The 22,630-nt window shown below is 36.7% G+C and overlaps 2 protein-coding genes across 2 annotated transcripts; one reads left to right on the forward strand and one right to left on the reverse strand.

Annotated features, from left to right (window-relative positions):
• Nucleotides 1–3,356: 3,356 nt before the first annotated feature.
• On the reverse strand, nt 3,357–11,178 carry LOC129268460 (large ribosomal subunit protein uL15-like). The gene is made up of 4 exons (XM_064105019.1): nt 11,135–11,178; nt 7,427–7,588; nt 6,926–7,097; nt 3,357–3,729 (listed from the first exon to the last, which is right to left on the reverse strand). The coding sequence occupies exons 1-4, from the start codon at nt 11,176–11,178 to the stop codon at nt 3,601–3,603; spliced, it is 507 nt and encodes a 168-aa protein (XP_063961089.1). The 3' UTR covers nt 3,357–3,600.
• On the forward strand, nt 10,724–20,105 carry LOC129268458 (hsp70-binding protein 1-like). The gene is made up of 7 exons (XM_054906011.2): nt 10,724–10,979; nt 12,244–12,414; nt 13,399–13,579; nt 14,118–14,339; nt 14,715–14,870; nt 15,362–15,573; nt 16,273–20,105. Exons 2-7 carry the CDS (start codon nt 12,259–12,261, stop codon nt 16,348–16,350), a joined length of 1,005 nt encoding a protein of 334 aa, XP_054761986.2. The 5' UTR covers nt 10,724–10,979; nt 12,244–12,258; the 3' UTR covers nt 16,351–20,105.
• Nucleotides 20,106–22,630: the final 2,525 nt, after the last annotated feature.

The following is a 22,630-nucleotide window of genomic DNA, read 5'->3' on the forward strand; positions in this document are numbered from 1 at the left end:
AGAGCAGTTTTCTAACTGAAGTGGCTAACTGGCTATACCCCCGATAATACCCTGATGGGTAAATAAATCATTATTATTATCATCATCTTCTTCTTTCAGGAAGTGGTTAATTTACGAATCCCTTAATCACTTTTCTTCTAGTTCCTCTGTCCCTCTTATTCCTTCATGGTTTCAGCTCTCATTATCGATCGTTCCGTCATCAGCTTTTTCAAGGAGGAAGGGGATGCTTCGAATGGTCCTGGGAAACGGGGGTGCTGCGTGTATTATTTTCCATAGTCAGCACCCCCAGGCCATATTCTGGAAGATGTGACTAAATGGACATAAGTAACCAAAATGACCTACCTTTATTTTACAGACACCTTTTTTTTTGCTTGTCAAATTGCTCAGGACGAAAATGACCTTCCGTTTGCATGGGCGGAAATCCCAGGGGGACGTGTCCCTCCTACCAAAATAGTATAGGGGGACACAATATCAAATGTCCCCGTACTATTTTTCGTCTTTTATAATGGAGAAAAAATACATCATTCACAATCAAACTAATACATGCATTTTAGGATTAAATGACCTTACATTTTGGGTGAAGCCCACCCCTTTTTTGTGCTTGTAAATTATTTTGGGGTTAAAATGACCTTACATTTTGGATGATAACCCTTTTTTTTGCTTGCTTGTCAGATTTTCCAGCCCCTGGTCCCCCTACGCCTGGGGACAGATTTCCGCCCATGTCCGTTTGAAGTGAAACCCTTTTCCCCCCTTGTTCTTTTGCTTGTCAAATTGATTTCTCGGGACGAAAATGATTTCTTGATCATTTCGAAGTGATTTTTTTTTCTGCTTGGCAAATTGACATCATCATCAGCACCCCACTCAGTGCTTTAATAGTGTGTGTGTGGGGGGGGGGGGTAGAGAAAAACATTACCAATTCCAATGTGGCAGAGAGAGTAGCTTTTTGACAATTCACCCCTCCCCCTCGACGACGAACTCCCCGAAGAAAAATGTGGTCTGTAGGGGGGGGGGGGGGTTTCCGCCATGTAAACCCCTTTTCTTATACCGCCATTCCCATTTTCTTTCTTGTTTTCTCTCTTAATTGTTCATGTTATTTGTCTTTACCTATCCCCATACTGCCATTTGTTCTTTTCTATCCTGTTTTTTAACTCACTACAAGTGGCGTATTATGAGTCAACATTTTTGAGGTGACCAGATACGGCGTATGGGACAAAAATTTTGAACAGGATAAAATCTAACATTGTGTTAGTTTTTGACATAGTATTCAGAAAATATTGTTTCCTTTTTTTTGGAAGGGGGGTCTGTACGTCAGTGTCATTAAGCCTATACCTTTTTTCCTTCGGTCGTTACCCCTTTAATTCCCTCTCTCACTTTCTATTTAATTTGATTTGCTCCCGATTCTCACAATGACATTCTTATTTTTTACTGTCATTTACACTTCTCTCTCTCGTTTCACCTTTTTTCCATACATCCACCCTTTCTTTCTCATTTTCTATCCGTTTAATGCTTTCTCTCTTACCAACTCTACCTTTTCTTTTCCTCTCGTTTCATAAATCCCTTTTTTTCTAATATCTATTATTTAAAAACCAAGTGTAATAAAAAATTCACTCCCATTATATCAAAACATGAAAAATGGTGACAAATCATAAAGATTGATTGCAAGGCTGGTTTTGATGATTACTTACATTTTTGTGTACAATCATTCATAAAAGTAAGCCCTACGTTCAATCCTTAAGCTTTATGCTACAGAGCACAGGGTCCCCCGGTGTGCATAACTTAGAACGCCTACCACCAGATTCGTAATATTTGGGGCATACTAATTAATTATCACTTTAATTACTTCCTTGGGCTAATTATCATTAAGTTCAATGATCTACCTAATTGCCATTTTGTTTTTGCCTCATTTTAAGGACCATTTAGATTACTAACAATTCATCAAATCTGAATCAATTAGATATAGACCAATGAAATTGGGAGAATTAGTAGGTAGATATTAAAAATTGTACCAACTGACCCCCCCCCCCCCCAAAAAAAAAAAAAGATTATTGAAGGGGAAATCGACCCAGAGAACAAGTCATTTTAATAAATCTAAGAAAACAAGAATTATTAATGAAAGTTTTCAATTTTTTTGTGTGATGTCGCATGGGAGCAGCTATCCAATATGTCATGTAATATGAAATCAATAGTTAAAACTTAATGGTCATGAAATTCTTTTTTTTCTGATAACATGATGCAAGGGTAAAAAATAATGCAAATTATGCCAAAAATATCACTCACAAATGGAAGAGCTGCTCGCATGAAAAAAATAACTTGTTTTTCTCGGATGGATTTTTCCACCCAACCTTCATGAATATATTTCCTTCATTTTTGCTGCATGCATTAAAACCACCATTTAGGTGAACTAAATGCCACCGCATACCTCATGACAACTCTGCGACCCAATTTTGAGGAAAGAAGTGAAATTTATGCTTATACTTGGAATATCTTACTGCGTATTGTTAATCATCGTACATATACCTATGATCAAATCTGTGACTATGCTATCATCCTTATTAGAATAAAGCGAATTTAATATCAAGTCGTAATGACAAAGCAATCATACAATTGGCTAAGATTTGAAACTAATTCGGCCTTTACTCCAAAATGAAGGCTTGCAATCATCGAAAATTGTTATATTAGTATTCTTTCAATTAATTTGAGGATCAAGTAAAATGATACTTTTCATTCACTTTTTCAGAAAATGAGGCAAAATGCAAATTGTTCCCAAATTGGATTGTGGACCAGTTGTAAGGTGTGCGATGGCTTTTACATGGGCCAAAATGGTATAGACCAGGGGTGCATTTCATGAGAAGTTCTGTCAGTGAATTTTCAATGACAGGTGTTATAAGTTACTGAAAATCCTTGCACCCGATTGGCTGAGAGAGAAAAAGTCAGGAAGAATCACTGCCAAAACTTCTTATGAAATGCTCCCAAGAGCCAATTCACCTTTTTCATGACATAATCAGCCACAGCAGGGAACCATCTTACAATGAGTTGTGATTGATCTGATCAACCACAACTATGGAAAGCCAGCAACATCAACATTTAAATTGGACTTTTGCTCAAAATATTTTATATTTATGCTATGAATTCACACATTCATTGTTTTCTTGAATTTAAGTGTACTTCTCTTTGTTTACAAAGAACATTGTGCAAATTTTTTGCAGAAAAGCATGAATCTATGGACTTCCATACAGTTGAGGTTGATCGCATCATCCATAACTCTTTGAAAGACGGGCCACCGAGCTTCACTTTCATCTGCACGCATAGTACTAGTATGAAAGAAAATATTACAAAAATACAGGACTCAATAGCTATACCAGTGAATATGACGGCTTTATTTAGGCTTCCAGCCCGCATTATTGTATCATTGTAGTACATGATGTACTACCATGCATCACGGTTGTATTTGGCGGAGATCAATAGAAGTTATGGTGTAACTTAGAATATAAACAGTCTGTTTTAGTGTGGGACATCAAGAAATATATTTGAAATATTTCAAGAATATCTGATGTATTTCAAGTAAATTTGAAAGAGTCTGTGAGACAATCAAGTGTCCATTTAGGCAACAAGAACGCAGCATCCTCCGACCTTCTTGATCTTTTCCTCAGCTAGTCGGGAGAAGAACTTGGCCTTGACGATGACAGGTTGCTTGGGAAGAACTCCCTTACCAAGTATCTTGTAATAACCCTACAGAAGGTGAAAGGAAAAGAAGGGGGGGGGGAGAGAATAATTAGAGAGGATTATATTAACACTTTACACTATATGGGTCTGAGGTCTGGAAAGCACACAGTGTAATCACATAGGCCTGAATTCACAAAGCCTGTTTTGAATCCATGGTTTCAAACCAAATATGCAGATTTTTTAATTGCAAGTCTTTTGATCACAACATGCAAATTTGCAAGGTTACAGTTCACTGTATGTTTTGATGAATTCACATTAATAGTACGGTACTCATTGATAATGTAATGTTTAATAGCAACTTAGCAAGAAGCAGCAATCAAGCGCAGTGATAAAAGTTTGCATGCATTATTGGATGCTTTCTCAATATACGTGCTGAATAAAGTGAAGTTGAGGATGAAACCTGCATAAAACATGAGTCTGAACCAGGGATTTGGATCATAAACAATACAGGAAAATCAAACACAATTACTATGTTTGTTGAACAGGATCATTTTCACAGTAACTATGTTCACATACTGATTGTGTTCCCATTGCGTCACACTAAGTTGAATAAGACCATTTTCACAGGGTGATGAGTTCACACTGTGTCAGATGGCGTTTACTGTTTACATGGAGCACTTTCATATTCTGTGTTCACACTGTGTCAGACGGTGTTTAAATGGAGCACTGTCATATACAGACTGTGTTCACATTGTGTCAGTGTTTGAATGGAGCACTATGTTCACACTGTTTCAGACTGTGTTTTAATGGAGCACTTTCATGTTCTGATTGTGTCACATTGTGTCAGGTGTTTAAATGAAGCACTTCATATTCTGACTGTTCACATTGAGTCAGGTGTTTAAATGAAGCACTTCATATTCTGACTGTGTTTAAATGAAACACTTCATATTCTGACTGTGTTCACATTGTGCCACATTTTCTTATCCAGTAAGGTTTTGACATTTCTTACTAATATCCATCTATACCATAGATGATGTATCAACTGTCCATATTGCTGTTTGGGAGTATGTTATTTCTTCCCACATGACTCAAATGAACCATATGAGTCAGTGGATTGCGCAATAACATAAAGGATGTTCTGTCTGTGTTAGCAATGTAAACATGAAAGATAACCCTGAATTATCCAAGCCCATGTAAGGAAGAGATCAATGCCAGTCAGTAAAGGTCAATGTGTCATTAAAGGTAGAGACTGAAATCTATGATCCATCTTGAAGAGTTGTTAATGCTGCTGATGATAATGGCTATGGTGATGATGATGATGGTAGTGTTGACGATGGTGACTATAATGATAGTACCGACAATGATGAAGGTGATGATAAAATGATGATGATGATTATGACGATGATAGGGTTGTGAAAACCACGATGTGGTGCTGATGATATAATGAATTGAATTTGTTGGAACATCATTGACATCTGCCATTTTCAAAACAAAAATACACAGTAATACAAAACATATACAATTTGAGGGAAGAGAAATAACACGGCACAATTATTCAATACAAGTAATGATTATATAGTGATGCATGAATGGTGATGATAATGACAATATGGTGATAATGATAATGTTCATAATAATAATGATAATGATGATTAAAAACACTGTAAAGAGCCATTTATCTGTAACCAACTTTCAAGCACCAGCTTTCACAATATGTAACATATTTCCCCAAACAAATCACAACTAAGGAAAGTTGGCAACTATATTTAACCCTATCTAGGCCGGGGGGGGGGGGGGCCTCCGAGGCCCCCCTCAACGAGTCACGCGATATTTTCGCCGCGCAAATTTTTTTGACCGCACTGCTCGCTGACTTTTTACTTTCAAGTCTTGCGCAACTTTTGAGACCAATTTTGTGTCACCCGGGTACGCGGTTCCGAAATTACGCAACGTTATGTAAGTGCATGTCAGACCAAAAATTGCTCAAAAACGTGATTTCGTGTACAAACTCAATGTAAATTGTGTTTTCAACCAAAAATCATAAATGTATGATTATTTTTAGTTTTGCTGGTCTAAATGTATGTATTTTATGCTGTTTATGATTTTAGAAGAGTCCCCAATGAATTTCATTGAAAAAACAATGAAAAACAAAAGGTCCAAAAAACAAAGAAATAAATATAAGAAATTGCAAAAAAACAATATCATACATAAGAAATTGATCTGATATCACAATTTGTTCATGTACACTTGCTAAGAACATCACAAAGGGTTTCTATGCCAAAAATTAGAACATTTGGAGCTTTATTTATGGAGTTAGAGGAAAAAGTATGATTTCGAATACTAATTACGCATAAATTAGCATAATTACTTCATAACAATTCGCATGAAATAAATTACTATACAATTTTGTAGATTATATCCAAGACAACCTGCATGCCAATTTTCGGCGCGATCGCGCGGCCAACGGCCGAGATCTCAACCCCCCCCCCCCGCCATATGAACTCCCAAAATACCCCGGCCTAGATAGGGTTAAGGATGACCCAACATTCATTTATGTGGCAGTTGATCTGAAGGCACAGAGTTGAAGTTGTGATAGTGTGTGTGATTAGGAATTCAGGATTAGAGTAAGGATTAAGAATAGGGGGATTTGGTTCACTAGAGCTGCTGGAGAATTTTCAATCAACAATGATGATTTACTTACTAAAACTGGGTAGGAAATAAATTCAATTTTTAGGGTCTATCATTTCATCCACTTTGGGGTGATCGCAGAATTGGGGGGGGGGGGGCTACTACTTTAGTTTTAATGGCTACTTTTTAGGGGCAATAAGCAATTGTGCAGTAAATGCAAATATCATTATCCTGCCATAATTAGAATATTGATTTTCTAAATATTCTTAAATATTGTTTACGACAGATCTTGAGTCAACTCTAGAAGAATGGCTGCCCCAGAACAAGCATTTTGGGGGAATTTTTAGGTTGATTTGGGCCGTCATGAGGGCGAAATCACCCATCACACTCATGCATTTCCTATGCTTTATAAAAGAATCCTATGTTGAAAAGCAGTGAAATTACATCTGTTTAAGCAGTATAGAACCATAGCTTGTATGTGAATAATTTATATTTTTTTTCAAATGGTAACTTAGTCATCATATGGTAAGTATCATAGTAAACAATGCTCAACAGCAAATCAAAATCAATGATTCCATGGGATGGCAAAGTTTTCACAATGGGCTCAAAAGGACCCATTGCTGGTTCTTGCACTTACTGCTCGAACAGCATCAATGACCGGTGCTTTGTCTGTCTTGTCTGCGTACTGCAGTCTAGTCTGCTCACTAACCAGGCTCCATAGTTTGTCCAGATTGATGGCTGGTTTGTAGTATTTCTGTTTGGTCAAGTGAAAGTGTCTCATACCAACTTTGCCAAAGTAGCCAGGATGGCTGTGAAAGAAAGACAAGATTATGATTAAAGGTCAAGATTTTTTATTGGATACATCAAGTTACTGCATACATGACTTTTAGAATCCTTTACCTCAGGACATCCAAACTTTTATCATTGCTCCTTCTGTACCTTTTTAGCTGATTTGAAGTTTCATAATCTTCTATTAAATCACGATGAAGTTTTTGAACTTTAGACTTACGCCACAACCTAACACCCTCACTCCATATGCACATTATATTGGAAATGATAGCATTTGATTAGTTCTTATTATTGCAAGAACAACTCTGTTCCATTGGTACAGGCAAACAAATTATTTATCTCATCTTACTATTTGTCGTAGTTGATCCTATGATGATGCTGTCCACCAGCGTTTCCCCTTCCGCCGGGATGCTTACGATGTTTGCCAATACGACCGTGACCGTGGCTCACGTGACCACGCAGCTTACGGGTCTTCTTCTGCTTGCGGGGAGCCTGAGAGAAGTCAGATATACTTGAATTAGATCATTAGAAATTATTCTTTTTGGATAAAATGTAAAATTTGGATCTGTTTACATGCATTTTTAATAATTTAGGAATCTATCCTAAAGTGACTGCGAAAGGCTGTTCATAGATAAGGTCAGGACTGGTGTATTGGCTAAACCATTGCACAATCATTTTCCATGACATAAGTTAAAAGGGCATCATAAACAATTAAAAAGAGGCTAAAGAAAAACTTCAGTAAAAACTTCAGAAAAACTTAAGCACTGTGGTATAATTGATATGGCAAGGTCTTTTTTGCTCCAACTTTAATTCAAATTGATAAAAGGCCTTATTGATAGGTGGACAGTATTATGACATTGTTTAGATTCTGACTTAGTTTTAGATTAACTGAAAAGTTTGAAGTTTTACATACAGGGGTGTGAGAGCAAGATTGAAAAAAAAAACCTGAAAAAAATCTGAAATAAGAAGTGTGTACAAAGTGCACACCACAAGCGCCAAGTCCAAATAGGCTCTAGATGCTCACTCTGGTGCAATCTAGGCTATTTTGGACACCATTTCTTACAATTTCAAATGGTTGGTTTGGGGGATATAAAAAAAAAACCAACAGAATTCTGAGGCTTGAAACTTGACATAAATGATAATATGGAACTAGATTATGTATTTTATTACATAGTTGTTCCAAATGTCAAGTTTGAAGCCTCTGGTATCAAGATATGAAACAATTTTTAATAACCCCAAAATCAACCATTTTAAATTGTAAGATATGTTTTGGCGCTAGTGTACTTTCGCACCTCCCCGTTTAATGGTTTTCAAACATGTACAATCTCACCCTAAATAATTCACAACCTAAAATACTTGCATCTGAGCCTCCAAAGTCCAGTAGAAGTTGAATATTTGCCATTTTGACACTTTTTTTACAAAGTTTTACACCTATTTCGGAATCACTCGGTCGCTTGATCAAGCTCAGCGCTGCACATAAGCAGTCGGTACGCGAATGGGTACGTACCACCTAGTGAAGTGCAAGAAGAGCAAGTTTTTCTATGGTATCTTCAAAAAGATTTTTCCCCCTCTTTCAGCTTGCACCAAGTATTACGGTAGTGGTTGTGCAGAGTGGTTGATGTTTGTTGTGTGAAGGTATGTGTGTGAGGTGTGCGTGTGTGTGATTTTTTTGAATGAAATAAGAAATGTGAAAAATGTGAATACAGTTGAAAGTTCTCTGACCTAGAGTTCAAAACAAGGCTCTAAGTGAAGGCTCTACATTATTATTTCTTATTTCATCGCTAAATCTACGTGTATTCACATTTTTCACATTTCTTATTTCATTCAAACAAGCACACACACGCACACCCCACACACACCTTCACACAACAAACATCAACCACTCTGCACAACCACTACCGTAATACTTGGTGCAAGCTGAGAGGGGAAAAAATCTTTTTGAAGATACCATAGAAAAACTCGTTCTTCTTGCACAACTGGGCGTTGTGGCGTGCGCCTGTAATCCAAGCCATGTGGGGAAGTTACAAATTGATGCAGAGGTTCGAGGTTCGAGCCCCGGTCACGTCTTTCGGATGGTGACGTTAAAGGTCGGTCCCAGACGTAAATAATCGTATCTGATTGATACACGTCTGACAAAACTCAAATACACACACACACACACACTTCACTAGGTGGTACGTACTGTTCGCGTACCGACTGCTTATGTGCAGCGCTGAGCTTGATCAAGCGACCGAGTGATTCCGAAATAGGTGTAAAACTTTGTAAAAAAGTGTCAAAACAGCAAATATTCAACTTCTACTGGACTTTAGAGGCTCAGATGCAAGTATTTTAGGTTGTGAATTATTTAGGGTGAGATTGTACATGTTTGAAAACCATTAAACGGGGAGGTGCGAAACTACACTAGCGCCTATGTTTTTTTTTAAGCCTAGATTGCACCAGAGAGAATGTAGATAACAAGCTGGCCAGCAGTCAATCACAACATGCATCAAACACATTACAGCATTATCACTTACACATCAAGGCCCAATTTAACTAAAAAACGGTCCAAATTAAATGTGGAATCTGCACCTTATTTCCAGAGCATGCGGCGGCTTAGCTCATTATTTAAAACGCGGGCCGCAGGGTTGCCGAAATCATACCAATCAAAAAAGAAAAAACTGAAAAAAAAACCCACATTAACTTCGCAGATTGAAACCTCACCGCGCTAGCATAGCATGCACGACTCAATTTCCGCATGTGCTACATACGAAAGTTGAGCGCGAGCATTACATGGCATGTTATTGAAGTGCTAATCGGAAGTTACACTCACTCGATATGTCGTCAATGTATATTAGAAATTGAAAACAGGCAGAAAATAAAAATTGCTGTTAGATGTAAAAAATCAGATTTAAACTTTTTATTTTTAAACTAAAGTTGACACATTTTTTCTCTTTGGATGTTTTGAGTTTGGAGAATAACCTGTCCTTGCCCTGGCTTGGACCTCGCATTGTCAATGACAATGCCAACACTCACCAAGCACTAAGCACTAAGCCTAGGCCAAGGCCTCATTCACATACGCATACATACGTTGTTCGCGCACACACCGGTCCAACATGCCCAAGCAAAGGCCATGAATTGAACACTCCGATCCCACAGGCACAGCCACAGCCCAGGCCACACCACTGGCACAGCCACAGGATAAAATTCATTTCGGTCCCACCTATTGTTTATGATGTTCTTGAAAAAATTGCAAATTGGTTACAAAATTGATAAAAATAAAACACAGAAGTAGATGGAAGCTTGGTCATTGATAAAATAATAACATCAACAGACTTTGTATATTTCTGTCAATAGTGTAATGAAAATACATAGTCTGCGACGAAATACGTTTTAAAGCAAAAACAAACTTCGTCTGGTGTCGTCACTCTAATGTGATATCGTATGAAAGACCATCCGTTTGAGTACTTTGTTACATTGTTTGCATACACTTTTTAACTGCAAAACTTCATCTATTATGTTGAATATTACTTTATCTACACACATTTCATCCCTTTTTTGTCATATGTAGAGAAATAAGACAGATGGGGAACGATTTTCTAGAACAGTAATGACGTGTGTTCCCTACCATTTTCGTCGAGCAATGAAAAGAGAATTGACATGCGCCCTCATTGTTGAAACTCGATTGAAGAATTGTGTGGAAACTTCGAGACTTGAAAGTACTGATTTGGGTCATCAAGTTTTGTAATCTTAATTTTACAGAAATATTCATTCAAGTCCGTCCTGCAAGAGCTAATTGTGATCACTAAAGTGTTGGGACCACAAAATATCGAAATAAATCCGATATCAGTCGTTTATCGATTATCAGAGACCGACGAAATATTTAGGGAGCTGCTGAATCAGACTGAGTTGAACGGTGTGGTGAGGTAAGGGACGCCCGGCGGATCGGGGGAGGAAAAGTTGATTGCGATGGCGATGCTGTCTGATGTGGGCAGTGCACTGCACTGCACTGCAGTTTAGTGTATGGCTAGCCAGGGCCCAGGCGGCTTCTAACGTTAGAGAGTAAAAATCATTTACTAACGTAAGGTTACTCTCATACGAAGCCAGGCAGTCCTCCCCATTCATCTGCGTGTACCGCAAAAAACCCTGAAACTTTCGCCCCCGAGATTTCTACTTTCCTTCTAAAACTAGTAAAAGATCTTAGGCCCTAGCTCTAAAAAATACTAAATCATGTAAATGGGATAAAACTTCATTTCCGACATTTCTACGCTCTCGTTATTTTTAAAACAAGAATTCATCAAAAAAATGAAAAAATATTGTGAAAAGACAGAAGAGACTTGCCCGATGTTTACGCCGCCCTCTTGTTTCTTATTGTACTTCCCCAACGTTACGCGACGCTCGATTTTTTTTTTTTTTTTTTACAAATCGTAATTTATTGAGAAAAATCATCTCTATATGTCTCTATTTCATAAAACGTACACAAATATGGTTATTAGATCAATGTAATTTCAGGTAACTTGTTTTTTTTTTCAATCATTTTGTAAAAACCAGGGTGAGATATACACAAGTTTCAATGGTTTTTTTTTTCATCTGCAAGAGCAGTGCGCATTTTAGCTTGCATGCAGCTTGAGCGCCGTGATGGGCGAGTGCGCTAAGCATTTTATTATTAAATACACTTTTTTGGGGGAAAATACATTTTTTTGTATCACAGAATACAGTTTTTCATTCCCAGAGGTTGGCAGGTCTGATCCTGTCCCTGGCTCCATGAAGAGTGTAAAGCATACGTTAGTCAATGATTTTTACTCCCTAGGAGCGAGCCTGCTGGCTAAGTTCCCCAAGTCCTGTCAGTCAGCAAGTCCCTATGCTAATGAGCAAGATTTATCCAAGTCCTCTCGTGGCTGAATTCATATCCCTGCAACTCTCTTAAATTGTGAGACATTCTTAAAGAATTTATCCATTTTCTCCTTGAGTAAAATTGATCATTTTTTTTACCATAACCATGCCATAACATAAGAAAGAGTAAACGTTACTCTTTTATTTTAGTTATTTCTTTTGAATAAAGTATTTTAAATTAAATAGCAGAAAAAATTGAAAGAAAGAAAAAAAAATGGCTTTGTCTATTTGCAAGATATGATCTGGACCAGCTGATCAAATATTGGTTTAAATAATCCCATATGTATAAACTTACAGAGCATTTCAAGTATAATGGCAAGTGGCGATGGAGGCAACGGGGGAGAGGAGTGGCCAAAGGACTTTAAGAAGGCCCAAGGAACTCTAAATGAGGTGCTTCATTTTGCTGTTGAGAATACGCCAGCAAATGAGGACCGGGAACCAGAGACTAGAGAACCACTCACAGAAGAGGTAAATACCGAGATCTACTTTGAAGAATAGTCCGTTTCAGCTATAGATCTCAGGATAAAGACATTCTGGCCCGTACTCTGAAGTCCAACTCTGTGCTAAAATAATGGGAAGCCATATTTGTCAAAATGTGTGTATGTGTGTTTCTTATGATTATTATTTTGTTTCCCAATACTTTCATGATGGGAAAAAAAACTATTTCAATCATTATTTCCATGCAGTTTAAAATGAATCAGTTGAGACATTAGTTGATAAATTGAACCTGTACTGTTAGATATTTGTGCCACAATTCGCTATCCATAGTTAAACCATAACATAAGACTAGAGTTCAGAATACAGGCCTATATGTATCAGTTTTAAATACCATAGAGAAGAAGTTTTTTAAATTTCAAGTACTGTCAACACAAACAAAAAAGTGGCTACTGAGTACTAAAGTCAGCTGATCTTTCTCTCGAGACAGGTTTATAACACATATTCCTTTCAATTAGGAGAAAATTTTAGTGGTCACTAAGGACAGGTTTTCACTATAGACGGGTGGCCGCTATTCCAGGTTGACTTTATATCTGTTTGTTTCTGTTTCTGTTTGTGGTAACTCCCGTAGGAACTCGGCAGGACAGCATTTTGCTGGTAAACGCCAAGCTGGTATATAACCAATTACCTATGAAACGTTTTACGTCTAGGTTAATCAGTCATAGTGGCTGACGTTATAGACGACAGATATCACTCTCGGGCCTTTTTATCAAAGTGGAGACGATGGCAGAGTTGAGATTCGAACTCACAACCTTGCGATTATGAGTCCAATGCTCTAACCACTGGACCACACGACCCGTATCTGAGCTGATATTGAAGTTGATACGTGGATTGTTCAATTATCAACACTTATATAAGGCTGGTATCATTCTCCATCAAATATAATCCAAAGAGCAAATAATGTAGTAATAAAATTGTGGTAGTAATATTGATACAAGAACACTTTCTTGTTTACAGAAAAAGGAATTTCTAAACAAAGTCTTCAATGATATGCTGAGAGATGAGGTGAAGGAGATGAAGGAACATATCGAGGTCTTGAAGCGAATACAGGACTCGGAGACGGAAGAGGACCAGGAGGAGAAAGAAGAACGTTTAGAAGCCCTCTTAGATCTATGTGAGACCATTGATAATGCACAAGGTAAGATTTGATGTTGATGATGATTATGATGGTGATGATGATGGTGATGATGGTGATGATGATGATGATGATGATGATGGCAATTGTGGTGGAAGTGGTGGTGTTGATGATTATGATGATGATGACAATGATATGATGATGATGATAATGATGGTGATGATGATGGTGATGATGATGATGGTGATGATGATGGTGATATATGATGACGCTGATGATGATGATGATGGTCATCGAAAAGGAGAAGATGGAACATTAAAAGCCCTATCTTTGTGAGACCTTTGACGGATCACAATATGATTTGATAGTGATGGTGATAACAATGATGAAGATGATGATCGATGGTGATTTGATAATGATTAAGTTGATGATGATTAGATGATGATGATGAATTTAATGATAATATTCTTGATGGTTATTATGATAATCGATACTGAGGTGTAGGTAGGATAAAAAGAAAAATAAGGAGGAGTTGTATTTTCAGTTTAAGAATGGAAAGTTATTGTATTGAAAGTTTGTGTTATTGTTGCCTCCTCTGCAGATTTCCTAAAAGTGGGCGGAGTCAGTGTTGCCATGGTGCTATGTCGTGACCCCAGTTCAGAGGTCAGATGGCGAGCGTTGGACTTATTAGCTATGACTGTCCAGAACAACCCTTTTAATCAGAATGCTATGGTTGAACAGGACGCCCTCAAACTCTTCATTGAATTACTAGACAACGATAGAGCATATCAAGTTAGGGTCAAGGCACTTTACGCCATTTCATGTAAGTCTTTGTTTGATATTTGCAAAAATGTCAGTTGTGGTAACAATCTAAAAATAAGATCAAGCGGATTCAATGAAATAAATGCCTTTCTACCAGACTCTTCTGACGTAATTGTATTTTTTGTCATTACATGGAAATAAACAAAATGAATGAACAAAAGCAGCTGATGGAAATTACATACAAACTATCCAGTGAGCATTGTCCATGGTCACTATTTTTTTTGTCAAGTAGTCATAAAAGATCAGAGTGGCTGTGCTAAAGATTGTTTAATAGTATCTAGTGCTTTGAAACATCAAGCACTATATTATAATGTTGCATATTATTGATATTATTATTTCATAATTTGGTATTGATTTTTTTATCTTTTCCCTTAAGGTTTGGTACGAGAGAATGAATTAGCTCAAGATGCACTGGTAAAAGAAGATGGTTTTTCATCCATGATGCGAGCTATGCAGAGTGATATAGAGAAGTTACAGATCAAAGCTGCTTTCTTATTAAGTGCACTCCTATGGGAACAACCAAAGTTCAATGGTAAGATCATCCTCTATCAATTTTGAATAATTAAATTCATCTGAAATGAATATTGTTATTGACTATATTTCCTGGTGCCTTCTGAGGTCCCCCTTTTAAATGATACATTTATGAATGTTCATGAAAACCACACTTGGCTTGTACTATTTTTATAATGAAATCACTCATTTTAGCAATTTTTGGCATGACATGCACTTACATAATATTGTGTGATTATGTTATGGCAAATTAAACTGGCGGTTGCAAATTTGGTCCCACAAGTTGCACGAGAGTTGGAAGAAAAAAGTCATGAAACAATACGGCCTGAGCTTATGAGGTTGCAGATATATCGCGAGAAAATTTGAGATCGGGCTTAATCAGCACCCCCAGTCTTATGGTTGAAATAAACAAATTGGCCCTTGGGCTCCCCCTTCAAAGAGTTAAATATGTTCCATGGTATGAATATCCTACAATCCTAAAAATCAGATATTTTTATCTCTTTTATTTCACAGAAGCTTTACATAGTATGGGTATGGTACAGCAGCTAATCTCACTCCTTCTCCAAACAGAACACAAACTCTATCATGAGCATGTTATGTCTGCTATCCTCCATCTTGTATCCCAGCATGCCGGGTGCCGCGCCGACTCGTTGATCCCAGATCTGAACTTCCGAGGGTTTCTTGAGGAGCGCATGAAGGAGCTCAATGGAAAAGAAGAGTATTTGGTGAATTATCTATCTTTGTCTTTTACTTTATTAAAAATGATGTCTAGTTTGGTAGGACCTCAAATGCAATTTTTTTACTTAATTCAGTTTAATTTAACTTATTTAATTCAGCTAAACTCAATTTTAGCTAGAGTAACTTGTCATAAATAACTTCGTATATTAATCAAATTTTCCAATTGTAGTTTTGCATTCATCATGTATTATTCCTAAAAAAACCAGGTATTTCTGAGGCTAGAAAGATTGAGGGGGTTGGGGCCTCTAAAAGATCTTGGCTGTTGATCACGAAATCGTGATGAAACTCAATATGAATGTCACCCATAAATCTACAATATTTTATATTCCAAACTTATTCAGATTTTTTTATTAATTGATTAATTATGCCAATTCATGCATGAAATTTAAATCTAGCTGTTCATCGATAAATTAAGCCCTTGAAGTGCGATTTATTTTTTGCCCCGCAAACTTTCATGTTGCGGATTTATCGCACACACAAAAAAAATGACGAGGGGGGGAACAATTCTCTATTACATGAGGGTAAAAAATCTTGCTATTCATGTCATTTATATGAATACATTTTTCAGAAGCTGATTTTAGCACCTTTTCTTTATATAACATTCCTTTTTATCTTGTGGGGGTCATATATTTATTTAAACTCTTTCCAGCTTTCTCAACTGAATGTTTCATTTTTTCTTTGTCTAGGAGGAACTTGAATATTGTCAAAAGCTAACGGCCCTCTATGCAGCAGAAGCACAGAATGACAATGGAGCAGACAGATGACCTTTCACTTATGAACTTTGACCTTTGCATTGCTGCTCGACGCTTGATAAGAACTTAATACCCAACTCAAGAGTCACCAGTTTACTGAGATAAATGGGAAAAAAATCATGGAGTTCAAAAGTACACAGAACACACAGGATTTTATGGACAACATTATTTTTCAGAGTAGAAAAACTGAGTAACAAAAAATACAAAAAATACAAAAAAATGAAATCAGAATCCAATTTTGAAAAATTGTGCATAAGTACAAAATCTGCCTATCAAATGATTTCACAATATTTAGCTTGTGTTTGCCTAGCATTATCTGCATGGAATCTTATGTTCTTCTAAGAATTTCACTATTTGCAAAATTGCTTTATCATGGGTTTTGTACGTGACTCCGAAGAAGTCAGAAAGTGAGGTATAGAACACTGAAGAATACGGACTTGGCATTTTAGGAAACAGAAACTTGGGTCTCTACCTCACTCACACTAAAGGTGGAGCTTGCAGGAATACAGTTTTAATATGAATAGATAAACTATTTTGCCACATAGGAAGTCCACTCTTAATAATCTGGCTGTAGTCTAAGACAATTCCTGCCAAATGTTTGTGGTATTTTATTTTTGCAAATTTCCTCAAATAAATTGTTGTATGTTATGATTCATTTAGGAAAAACTTCAAATTATGAAAGAGAAAATAAATCTATTCATTTGGACTTACTTTTTATGAAATAGAGAACAGTTTCACGTCTGATCTGGGACGCTTCTTCAGCTTGTCTGAAGAAATTTCATGAATCATTTTTTGTGAAAATTTTACACATGGCTATTTGCTTAAAGGTAAATGCTAGTTTTGGTAACGATATCAAAATCAGTTCGTACAGAATCCAATAAAATGACCACCAAAGTGTCTGTTTGTATAAATAAAACGCATGGGCCAAAGGATTCTGGAAGAAATTGTGTAATTGCTGAGAAATCAGCAAATAAGCACAGGATTCGGGTAGAGCGTCGGGCCCGACGCTCAAAGCAATAATTATACACAGTCCCACGTGCGCTTATCTGTGTTGGGGAAGTTCAGTCTGAACATTTTTCAGCGTAGATTTCAAGATTTCACAAAGTTCAGTTTATGTAACTGTACCAGATCTAGATCCTCGATGATATACTGACAATTAAGCCTGGTTTTACAGACTTTCTCATGAAATCAGTGTTTACTGCAACTACTGGAATTTCTCTTTAAATGGAAACATCACAAAAGTAAAGAAAAAAATTACCCGTCCTGAACCTCCCAAAACAGTCCACTACCGCAAAAATATCTGCATGGGAATTTTGAAATGTATGATGTATACAGTAATGCTTAGTCTTCCAAGAGGTGAATACTGTTAATATTTTGACCTCATAAGCATAAGGAGTGGGCCCGAGGATAATAAAGGGGTAATAGAGCATGCTGTCAGTGATTTTCACTGCCAAGTTTGCTCTGAGCCAATCAGATGCAAGGATTTCAATAGCTTATAACAAATAGTCATTTGAAATCACTGAATATGTTTCATGAAATGCACTGCATGGCTAAGGACACAGCATGAAATCACAATATAGTAACTGAAGTGTCTGAAGTTTTTGTCTCGCCTGCATAGCAGAGCGAGACTAGAGGCGCCGCTTTTCCGGCGGCGGCGGCGTCAACATCAAATCTTAACCTAAGGTTAAGTTTTTGAAATGACATCATAACTTAGAAAGTATATGGACCTAGTTCATGAAACTTGGACATAAGGTTAATCAAGTATTACTAAACATCCTGCCTGAGTTTCAGGTCACATGACCAAGGTCAAAGGTCATTTAGGGTCAATGAACTTTGACCATGTTGGGAGAATTATTTTCAAAATCTTAACCGAAGGTTAAGTTTTTGAAATGACATCATAACTTAGAAAGTATATGGACCTAGTTCATGTAACTTAGGCATAAGGTTAATCAAGTATTAGTGAACATCCTGCTCGAGTTTCAGGTCACGTGACCAAGGTCAAAGGTCATTTAGGGTCAATGAACTTTGGTCAAGTTGGGGGTATTTGTTGAATTACTATCATAACTTTGAAAATTTATGGATCTAGTTCATGAAACTTGGACATAAGGTTAATCAAGTATTAGCAAACATCATGTGCGAGTTTCAGGTCACATGACCATGGTCAATGGTCATTTAAGGTCAATGAACTTTGGCCGTGTTGGGGGTATTTGTTAAATTACCATCCTAACTCTGAAAGTTTACGGATTTCGTTCATAAAACTTGGACATAAGAGTAATCAAGTATCACTGAACATCCTGTACGAGTTTCAGGTCACATGACCATGGTCAAAGGTCATTAAAGGTCAATGAACTTTGGCCGTGTTGGGGGTATTTGTTAAATTACCATCCTAACTCTGAAAGTTTATGGATCTAGTTCATAAAACTTGGGATATAAGAGTAATCAAGTATCACTGAACATCCCCTGTGAGTTTCAGGTCACAAAACCAAGGTCAAAGGTCAGTTAAGGTCAATAAACTTAGGCCATGTTGGGGTAATTGTTGAATTGCCATCATAACTTTGAAAGTTTATAGATAGAGTGATTGAAATGTGGACATGGATGTAGTTGACAAGTCTTAAGTCACCGTTCAAATGTCATTTATGGTCAATGAACGTGGTATGTCATTATATGAATGGAGTTTTTGTGAATGATTATTTTATAGTAGTTTTCAAAGTTAGCACTGCTGCTATATTAAATCGCGTAATGCAGGCGAGACTGCCAGAGGCGTTCCACTTGTTAAGATAATTTAATACTTTTACCCCTTTACATTTAAACAATTTAGTGTGTTTGAGGAATGTTGAAACTGCATTTATATGTGTGATTCATTATTTATAATGAATTATCAGGAACTTCCAGACACATGCATTGATGTAATAAAAAAATAATACCTTGATTTGAAAACAAAACAAAAATGACTGATGATACAAATAATAATCATATGCTTATTGGTATAGTATTGGTATAGTTATTGGTATGTATATTCTACTGGGCTGTAATTAAGAGCTTATGAAATGCTTGAAAACATAGTTAGAAAAGGTAAAGAAGAATGTATGGGGATTAGTTGAAAAGACAAGTTTTCAGTCTAAGTTTGAATGTTTCTAATGATGGAGAGGATCTAATTACATATGGCAAACCATTCCATCATTTTGGGAGCTGTGCAGGCGAAAGCACGATCTCCCAAAGTTATCTTTGTATTATGAGTGGGGATGTGAAGGAGCAAATTATCATGAGAACTGCGTAGGTTGGGAGTGTGTCTGTGAACTTTTCTGGGTAAAAGCTCAGAAATATAGCTGGGGGCTTGGCAACTCAGACAAATACAATGTTTCAGCAGTCTACCAGGTACATTAAAACCAACTCCGAGTAAATACAGTGAGTAATGATATGAAAGAAATTGAAATTATAGATCTAATCAGTTCTAATAGAACTTTATTTAAATATAAAAATAGCTCAAAATAGAATCTGCTGAAAACTGCAAAAAAAGGAAAAATATAATTAGCATGGACCTGTCTCCTGTACTGAGAGATGCAATGCATATTTCTGTGAGTGCTGAGCAGATACTCTTTTTTTTTTACCAGAATCGTGTTGCAAATATTTATTTATACATTCTAGACAGTCATTTTGTTCATTTGATTCTTTAAGAATTCTTGTTTTATTTACCAAAACTGGAATGAAATTGGTAAACATTTTTTTAATGCAAATAAATATGCTTTAAAGCTATTTGTACAAATATATTTCGAAGAAAAGTGTATTGTTCTCCATCTAATATGGCTTCCTAGGGTGTTCACATTTAAGAAGTGACTGAAAAACATGCATAAGAACAAAGTGTGCATGATATTCAGCACATAATCTCATTGATCAATATATGGTAGTGTGCATCCCATGAGCAAGACCTGAACAATGTGTTGGTGTTATATACCAAACTGGATAGGGAATTAAAGGGGAATCCAACCCAAATAAAAACTTGTTTTTATAAGAAATGGAAAAATCAGACAAGTTGATAGGTGAAAGTTTGAACAATATTGGTCAAACAACAAGAAAGTAATGAATTTTTAAAAGTTGTAAATATTGGTAATCACTATACTCATGGAGACCTCAAATTGGCCGCATATGGGATGTCATAGTGATGTAAGGCAAGGACTACTCTTCCATGTACTCCAATACATATGATGCCTAAAATGTCATTTTTCCCAAAAGTTTTATTTCAAATTAAATTTTTCTTTCATGAGGACATTAAACAATATACTACCTGGGTTATATTTAGATTACTGCCCCAGGGGAATGGGTACTTAGGAGAAAACCACAAATCACTGATAATAAAGTACATGGCCTATGGGAAAGTTGTCCTTGACCATTGTCATAATTTACTTACCCAGTTGCCAATTTGAAATCTACATACTATTAGTGATCTCAATTTTAAAGCAGCTATAACTTTCTTATTGCTTGTCCGATTTCTTTCAAACTTTCACCATTCTGTTTAATTATTTTTCTCCTTCCCAACACAACATTTTATGGCCAAGGCTGGATTCCCCTTTAAGTGTGATTTTCAGTCCGGTGTAATATTTATGAAACATCCACCTGCAGTTCCTTTTGCTTCTCCATGATTCCCCTCCCCTTTATCACTCTGTACTGTCAGTCATATATCCCATCTGTTAAACTCTCCCTCTTGTTAATTTTCCATACAATAAATCTGTACTTTTTCTTCTATTACCATACCCACTTCTATCTTTCCCTTTGTTTTTATGCTTTTTTTCATTTTTCCCCTCCTCTCTGCATTTATCTCTTCTCTTCCTCACTCCTCTAATCTCACCTTCACTTATCCCCAAATCTCTCCCTCTTTATTCTACATGTCTGTGGTTTTATCTCTTCATCCCATCATTCTTCCTCATCTTTATCTTCTCTCTACAATATCTATCTATCCTTCTCTCTTCTCCACCCTTCATCCCATCTCTCTTTTCCACTCAATAATTTACCTTCCTAACTTTCCCCATGCTCTGTCCTTTACCTTTATAACATGGCTGATATTGGTTTTATTCTCTTTCAAAAAGACCAAGAGAAGAAGGGAAAGAAAGACAGAGAGAGGGGGGGGGGTGGAAGAGAAGATGGTAAGGCTGAGAAACAGAGAAAAAACATAGAAAGGGAGTCAACTAGACAGACAGGGAAAGGACAAGGTGAAGGTAGAAAGAAGAAATATACTAAAACACGAATAATGTGAGAGAAAAAAAGGGGCAAGTTAGAGAAAGCAATTGAGACAGAAAGGAGATCGTAGCGGCTGAGAAGTAGAAAATGAAGAATACAGAGCTGCCAACCATGTGAAAAAAAATCATTTCATCTCCCTTTACCCCATTTTCAATCCCATTTTTCTTTAAATTTTGAAAAACTTACCAAAAAAATCATCATTCTTACAAGTTTCTAGCGGGAACATCCTATTTACTGTCACTTTCCCTTAAAAAGTCCACTAAATAGGATAAAATCTTACTATTGGCAGCTCTGAGAATGGAAGAAGGCTACATGGAACAAAAAGATAAAGGGACAAGGGAGAGACAAAACACAAGTCGGAGACACTTCCAAAAATCCAAGAAACGATCGAGAGAAAGGGAAGGGAAAAGCAAAAGAATGGAGACGGAAAAAATAAACCCAAGAAAAAGAGCAAGATGGTCAGACTGGGAGGGGGTTATGGAAGGAGAAAGAAGATGAGGGAAGATTAAGTTTGGGAGAAAAGTTAGAATATAACAACAGGTATTTAAAAGGGAAAGAGGGGGAGAGGGCGTGGGAGAGCAGTAAGAGTGAATAGATAGACTTTAAATAAAGAAATAATTTATACGAGAGATTGAGAGGCAAAAACAAAGATGGATAGAGATTTAGAGACAAAAAATGAAAGAGTAAATTAGAGAGATATAGTGGAAACAGACACCCCCAAAATATATTTATAAATAAAAAATTGATGAAAGAGCATTTGGGAAAGGGTATGTGTGAGGGACTAAGAGAGAAAAATAAAAGACAAGGGGAGTGTTTCATTATTAAGCATCTTGTCCATGCTTTTGATTGACAAACTTGGTTTGGCCAATCAGTTTGCAAGAATTTCAGGAGCTTATCACAAGTAGTAAATGAAAATCAATGACTACTTGTTTCATGAAACACACCCTGACAGAACAGAGGTAGGAAGAGTCAAGTGAAGACAAAACAAAAGACAACGCAACAACATAATTTACAAAGATGTTTCATCTTTTAATTTAGCTTCTATGGAATTGAGCCCATA

Source organism: Lytechinus pictus, chromosome 9, assembly GCF_037042905.1.
Source record: "Lytechinus pictus isolate F3 Inbred chromosome 9, Lp3.0, whole genome shotgun sequence".
NCBI classification, from domain to species: Eukaryota; Metazoa; Echinodermata; class Echinoidea; order Temnopleuroida; family Toxopneustidae; genus Lytechinus; species Lytechinus pictus.